General features: G+C 34.3%; 1 protein-coding gene across 1 annotated transcript; it reads right to left on the minus strand.

Moving 5' to 3' along the window:
• Nucleotides 1-1,631: 1,631 nt before the first annotated feature.
• LOC117114085 (adenosine receptor A2b-like) lies at nucleotides 1,632-4,087 on the minus strand. The gene is made up of 2 exons (XM_033257996.1): nucleotides 3,992-4,087; nucleotides 1,632-3,041 (listed from the first exon to the last, which is right to left on the minus strand). The coding sequence occupies exon 2, from the start codon at nucleotides 2,745-2,747 to the stop codon at nucleotides 1,632-1,634; it is 1,116 nt and encodes a 371-aa protein (XP_033113887.1). The 5' UTR covers nucleotides 2,748-3,041; nucleotides 3,992-4,087.
• Between the last annotated feature and the right edge of the window lie 3,865 nt (nucleotides 4,088-7,952).

Here is a 7,952-nt window from a genome sequence, read left to right on the forward strand (position 1 = left end):
GATTTAAGTGTTGCCAAAAGTAATGTATTAATTACACTAACGAGTTTGGGCATCACCTTTAATCCAGGATACATACAGTACAAATTCAAATTATCTACTTTTATGGCGCAATTAAAACATTAATTGTTAGTAGCGCCGACTAAGTTAATTTTGAAAGGCATACACACACAAATTCATCTTTTAAGTGATATGATATTCTTTTAAATACATAAACATTTTACACAGATACATCATTTACCTGTTTGTTTATACTGTATTTATATGTCCAATGTTAGGCAGAATACTAGGAATTATATATATATATATATATATATATATATATATTTATATATTTATATATAGAAAGGTAAATATAATTTGATATGATATTCATTTTATTTTATGTTTAGTTACATTAACAAACGCCTTAAAGAACTACAGTCGAGTGGAAACAACTACCACTCACTTCGGATAAGGTGTCTATCGCGTGGCACTTCAACGATATCAAATTGACACGGACAAACGACATCCATCATCATATAAGTTACAACAATCTGTTTATTTTCTTCCTTCTTCTTTTCTATCGTCATTCACTTGACTCATTGAAACACCTTGTTTCTTACCATTAATCCATGAGTCAGCATAATATAGAGGCTACCTATAAACAAAATGGTACATTTTTCTAGAGACACGCCCACATCGTATTTTACAATTAACGAGCTAAAATAATAAATTGCAAAACAGGCCTAGCAATAAATTATGCTTCTATATATATTCAATAATGCTTAGGTCCGATCTCATTTCAACAATTCTATAAGTTCCCTTTGGAATGTCATTAGCATGAAGTAACATTACCATTTTAACCCTGCACAATACATGTCATTAGGCCTGCTATAATACAATGCAATATAAATAATTAACTTACTGTTGCTAATTATGACCGAAACCTTAGTTTGTCACCTTATATAGAACATATCTGCATTGCATTCAACATTAGCCAGTCTTCATGGACCTTGTGCAACTCGGCTTTACTTATCTTAGACCCTTAACTTAGGCCTCCCTAGAGACGTCTGGACAAAATTTACGCCCTCTTCTCCTAGGGTCCAACATTATGACGTGTTTCCCTTTTAATATGCATGTACTTAATTAATATGCATGTACTTTTTAATGTCCCTCTAGAGTTCAATTCTCAAGATGAGGATAATATCAATAAGAATAATAATATCATTAATGACAACGCAAGAACAATAAAATACAGTAATAATAATAATAAGAATATTAATAATAATATATTAATAATAATAATAATAATTACAATAATAATAAAAATAATAATAATAATAATAATAATAATAATAATAATAATAATAATAATAATAATAATAATAATAATAATAATACATTTTAATCAAGTCAATTGTGACAGTGTCTAAATATTATCCAAAAGAATGTCCCGAGTTCAGTATTGGTTGGAGCAACTCTTTTTTTCACACTTTTAGATTTATTTTTAACGTTAAACAGTTATATATTTATAAACACATATCATTGATCTCTTATTAACATGTAGTGCGTCAGTCACTGTTCCAGACATGTGCAAAAACTGTATGAAATCAAGTGCTTCAATTCGGAAAAAACAGGAGAGAAGTGTGTTTCTATAAAATCTGCACTGAAACTTCGCCAGTGCTGTTCAACGATGTACTATTGTAACGAGTTGCCAAGTCTGTTGATGACGTTGCCACTGAATCAACCATCTGTGATTGTCGTCTGCAGGATGTCTCTGCTTCTGATTTCACTTCTACCTCTGATTTGGATGAAACCTTACAAATGATGAAGTAAACCGTTTCTTTGAATTCTTTTCTCATTACTTTACTTCTTCCAGCATAAATGAACGGATTCATCATCGAGTTAGCGAGGATGAGAAAATCTGCAAACCACAAGTACCAAACAAGCCAGGTGGAACCATTATGAACGGCTCGTTGGACAGTCTTTTTTAAAGCAATTGGTGCAATACACAGAGTGTAAGCCAGAAGCACTATGGCCGTTGTCTTGGCCACTTTCAATTCTCGGTTTCTAACTTTCTTTCCACGGCGTGTGGCAGCCTCTTTCGCTTTTTTAGAGGCAATTGAGAAAATATATGCGTACAGAATAAACAGTGTAGGGATTGTCAAACCGGTAATCGGTTTGATGACGTAATAGGTCACAGGAGATCCATACTTTTCGTAAATGGCAGAGGTCCCGCAATCGTATTCATACGTCACATTAGGTGGTGGCACAAAAATACTTGCAACAGCAGCTACTGCATATGGCATTCCTCCGAAAAAAACACCGAACAAGTCAACGCATATACAGATTTGAACTGCTCTTCCAGCTGACATCCGCACATGGTATCGAAGAGGGTATTTAATCGCAAAGAATCGATCAATAGTGATCAAAATTAAATTGAAAACTGAGATAGTGATTAATATCGTGGCGGGTACATAGTACCATATTGCACAGTTTTCCAAATAAAGGAACTGCCTACGAAGAATAAATGCGACTATACAGAGAGGAAATCCAATCAATCCAGTTAAGAAATCAAAGAGTGCTAATGATGATATGAAGATACTACTCGGAGATTTAGCTAAAGTACGTTTCCGATACACACTGAGCATAACAATAAAGTTTCCAATTATCGTCACCAGCATGACAGGTAAAAATGTACAAATCACAAAAATTAATAAGCCTACAGAAACGTGTTGCTGTATCAACAAATCTATTGTTGCCGCCATGAAAATTATGGAAGTAGTAAATCTTGCTAAAAGTCAATTTGTGGAAACTTTTATATGAATATATAAATATTGCCTTCAGCGCAGGCGTCTGTAAATACATTCGTATTTGTTGTTCGTAGTTATGAAGCCACTCGTAACAAATGTGTGAATTCGATATAAGGCTAATGGATACCACGATCACTCTATTTCTTTATTTAAACCCAAACCACCGTTTACAGTGAAGTCAATCTTTTAACAGCTTCAAACATTAAGACAGCACAGTAAATTCTAACACCAACAAAAAAACCCAGATACCTGTAACAACAGAACAGAACAAAACTTATTGCAATTAGTATCATTAAATCATCGAATACTATGAAAGAATTAGCATAGGCCTAATATAAAAATCATTACTGTTAGGGTGTGCGTGTAGAAAACAGCAAAAACAAATTACAATGCTAATACATCAAAACAGTATCATCTCAATCACAAACTATTATCTAGCGCATTTAACTTCTATAAATTTTGAGGCGTACGTTCAAAACTTTTATATCAATCCTCGTCTCCAGCAAGCGTATATGCATAGGCCTAGTTAACCACACATTGCCATTAACATTATTATCCTCTGACATTATAATGAAGATTTCTTATAACTTATTATAAATGAGAAGTGAAATATGATGCACAAATATTTAAGTTGTTGTAATTAACGACATATAGAATCAGTATCCCTTAGGAACTATATTATGTCACCTAGGCCTAGCCAGGTTCCTCACATGTGCACGTGCCCGGCAAATTCGTGCATGATATCCTTACGATATAAAATATAGGCCTATTGTTTAAATATCTTTAATCTAGGCGCGAATCCAGAGGTTGCCCTGATTTTCGCACAGATAGGGTCTCGTGGTAGGCGGGCCCATGCGAAGAGAGCGTAATTTGTTGCTGTTCTGTCGCTGAAGAAACATTTTAGACGGGGTGGGGAGGAGTTCTGGTCCTTCCTTATTCGGAAGTTTTAGTTTTTTAGATCTTTAGAAATGCACTGACTTTAATGAATTCTGAGAGGTCTATTTGATGAATGAGTATTTTAAAAAATATATATATTTTATCTCTCATCCTGACCTTCGCTATGGCGAACGGTGCAGGGTCTGGATCCGTGCCTGGCTGTTAATCATACCATACTTCATCAAGTCACCAAAAGTTTAATATATCTACAGTAGGTCTTATCTATAAATGTTCTTAAACCATGAAATCCAATCCTTACATACCGATCAAAGAGTTTCTGCTTGATTTCAAAGTGCAAACTTCAACACTGTTTAGGTCTGCCATCACACCTTTTCACGCTGCAGTAGACATGTTCGATCATGGTTCGATCGATGACAAACAATGCTGAGCATGCAGCGAAGCGTAACCAACAAATATAACATATTTTCGGAGGTCATGTTAATTTTAAAATCATAACTTCTTAACAGAGGGTTGTATTAACACATTTTTGTTAATGTTCGCAAAGGATATATCTACGTATTGTAAACTATTAAAAAATGAAATTTGTTTAGACTGTCAAAACTAGAAAACAGTAGATCGATTCTTTATAGTGTGTGTTGCCATTATTTCAATTTACCTATCTCGTGATTACCCTGTGTTATGACATGTATTATTTACTGCATGGAAAATAATTCTCAATAAAATATTGCTTCACTCAGCCTATTTGGAATATGTGTGGGATTTTATTCTCTTAAATAGTGAACAACATCCTTTTGCATAGCCTTTTCTTTGTTAAAAAATATCTGAAATATTGATTGAGATGACATTCGTCTTCTAAAAAAATGCTATAGCATATTATTTTACCCTATTTTTAAGCAGATGCTGCAGAGGCTTATTCAAAAATAAAATTAATACATACACACTCCAAAAACCATTTTTAAATGTTAAAATGTTTTTAAGTGTTATTTCCGCCGAGAGGCCATGGTTGTTATTATATCATTATATAATCTTTTTGCAAATAACCGTGTTCTAAGAAAGCCGGAATTTCCGGTGTCACTTTCCCTGTGATACCGACATTATGTGTCACTGTCAGAATAAAAATCTCCTGACTGGTTATAAAGTATAAACAAAAATCATATCGTTAAATTTTAAAACATGCCATAGTCGTGGGCGTTAAAGCAGACAACAGCTGTAGTATTTTTTAGATGAGAATTCCCGCATTGTAAATTCAATTCAATTCAAATCGTTTATTTCCGTATCAAGATGACCATGTTACAGTACATAATAATATAATGAAAAAGGCAGAAAAAAGAACAATTCAAAAACCTACGACCACCATTAAAAAGCCTAAAAAAAACTATTTAAAAGAAACCCTTGAACAATTATTATATAGGTCTAGGCATCAATCAGTTAAGCGCGAGAATGTATTACAATTCAACAGTAAAGCACTTCCAGGTCTTAAAACATTATCTTTAACGCCTTCAACGAAAAGTGATGACTGAAATCAGATTATTTTTTTAATCGATATTGAAAAATAATTATATTGATAAGCAGAAACTGAACCACACTATTCTAAGCCAACGTTATTGAGAGTCCAGATAAACGTTTTCAAATTAATTTTCTTCACCGCACAAGAAGTCATTCGTTGTATTTGTGTTTTTTCTCCACTAAGTCAAGCAGATGTTTGAATGAACACAACTTGTTGATGAAGCAGATTATGTATGATTTAATTTGTTTAGAATCGCTATGTTACAACATTATCGTGAATTACTAATAAGCAATTATTATTATTGTCACGGTTTGAGCACACTATGGAAATAGAAGCCGAAGGAGCAGTTATTTTCTGAAAACAAGTTGCCTGAAGTCCCAGGGCTGAAGGGAATTTTTGAAGGAAATAATGCCGGTTCCTAAATAGTACAGGGTCATGTTCGCAATTCATGTTAATTTACTACGGCAACAACGTTTTTCCGACTCAATATTATACTGAACAAGAAAATCGTTGGTGCCAAATTTTTCGCGAGGGTTAAATGGTCGCCATCTTGGAAAGCAAAATGGCGGACACACTTGGGTTTATTTTGACACGGCGCCGCTAATGTCTCGCAACTCACTGGGAGATTACCAGCGGCCTAGTCTATTCTGAGCACTGATCGCTACTATAATAGCAGGCCTATTATAGTAGAGATCAGTGAGTCTGAGTTATCTAGTGTCACAATGAGCGCCGCGCACACAGGTAACTACGTAGCGCGAAGTGTGCAGGCCTCTGGAAGTCCCCGAGTGGTAGTTGCCAGGAAATATTCCTTTCAAATTTTGCGAAAATTTTCTATAAATATAGAGGTATATTTGGTATACCAAAACGGACTTCGGTCATGTTCCAACTCCAGAGCTATAATCAGTGGTGGATCCAGTAAACGGAAAGCTGAATATTCATAGATTCTTCTCATAAAATATATGAATTCCCATTGAATGAAAAAAAAAATCACCATCATAACACTAATTTTAATATGAATTGAATAAACAATCCTGTCTAGGAATTACGCCCGCAAAAAAAAAAAAAAAAAAAAAAAAAAAAAAAAAAAAATGGTTCGTGTGGGAATCGAACACACAACCTCCAGGTTTGCTATTTATTATCCACCATCAAATAAACTGCCTTAAAAAAAGGGAAAAAATGGTTCGTGTGGGAATTGAACACACAACCACCAGGTTTGGTACCGGTATTCATTATCCACCTTCAACCTTAAAAAAAAAATTGGTTCGTGTGGGAATCGAACACACAACCTCCAGGTTTGCTATCATTATCCACCATCAACTAAAGTGTTAAAAAAAAAAAATTAAAAAGAAACTGACTCGTGTGGGAATCGAACCCACGACCTAAAAAAATTAAAAAATTTAAATAAATAAAAAAAATTTAAAAAGAAACTTGCCCCGTGTGGGAATCGAACCCACGATCGCCGAGTTTACTACTCCTGATCCAGCATGACTAAACGGAGGGAGGTAAACCGCGGTCCCTAAGCCATAAATGCGATAAACCTAGTACCACACCAAGTACCAGTTAGTCAACTCTAATCCTACTAGAAAAAATTCTTCGTATATATACACTGTAGGTTATTATTACGCATGGTCATGGTGTCAAAAAAATGGGCCGTGGGCCGAGAGGGTTTATTTTTTGTCTAAAAATGTATAATTAAATTTATAATCGATTTATGATTGTTACCATCTCCATAACTTACACATTTTTTTTTAAATAGACAAAAATGTTGGAAAAATTCATTATGCAAATTAGAAAAAAATAGACCAATCATGTTACGGGATTGAATGTATTGTACTCGTTGATGACGTCTCGAATTGCGAAATAACAACAAACAACAACCTTTCATGTCTCAGCCTGGGAACCAGTCAATTCTAGCAGATGCCACTTCGAGCGAAGGCCAATTCGAGCGAATTCAAGCGGATTTTTTTTCGAGTGGATGCTAGTTCGAGCGGAAGAAGATCCACTTGTGCGAACAACAACCTGTGCGAGTTATATACGAATTACTTTAAAATTTCTATTATTTCTATTTTTGAGCTAACAATTTGCTCAAGCTTTGCCTGGGAGGCAGGGGAAAGCCCGAGTCGGTTCCAGGGAAGACGGGGAAGACGCCTATAGCCTTATGTATAGCAAGTCGTATTTAATGGATTTTTTGGTTAACAAATAATAAAGTTCTATTTGTTCTGAATGTATATGGTAAGTGAATCCTATTGGGAATAGGAATTTCCTTTATAGGCTGCCATCTCTATCTTAGAGTAAATAAATAAATAAACAAACAAACATACATTCATAAAAATAATGATATATCTTAAATTATACTAACCTAGTCAATGTTATCCTTTCCACAAGTTTAAAAAAAACAGTGGGTTTGAACTTTAGAAGAAAATTGGTATGATGTCATTATTACTGTACTGTTGATACTTGCCACAGGGGCGGATCCAAAATTTTTCAAAGGGGGAGGGGGCACACAACAGTTCCAGAATAGATAAATCAGTAGCACATAACATTATTATGCATTGACATTTTTAAAATAGTGGCAAAACCACCCCTGTCTCACATTACTACACCATTCACTTGTGCACTTTCTGATACACCTACATACGTAAAAATAATTTAAATTCCTATGGTGATTAACAATTACACAATTAAAGTTGCTCCCATTTACAAATATAGGCCTAAATCGTAAATCTACAAATACAATTACAAAATTATATAATTTA

This window comes from Anneissia japonica, unplaced genomic scaffold (genome assembly GCF_011630105.1).
Source record: "Anneissia japonica isolate Jap-2015-1 unplaced genomic scaffold, ASM1163010v1 scaffold483_len1788099_cov177, whole genome shotgun sequence".
NCBI classification, from domain to species: Eukaryota; Metazoa; Echinodermata; class Crinoidea; order Comatulida; family Comatulidae; genus Anneissia; species Anneissia japonica.

Coding starts and splice junctions, on each gene's coding strand:
- LOC117114085 (XM_033257996.1), bottom strand. CDS start 2,747: ATGGCGGCAACAATAGATTTGTTGATACAGCAACACGTTTCTGTAGGC.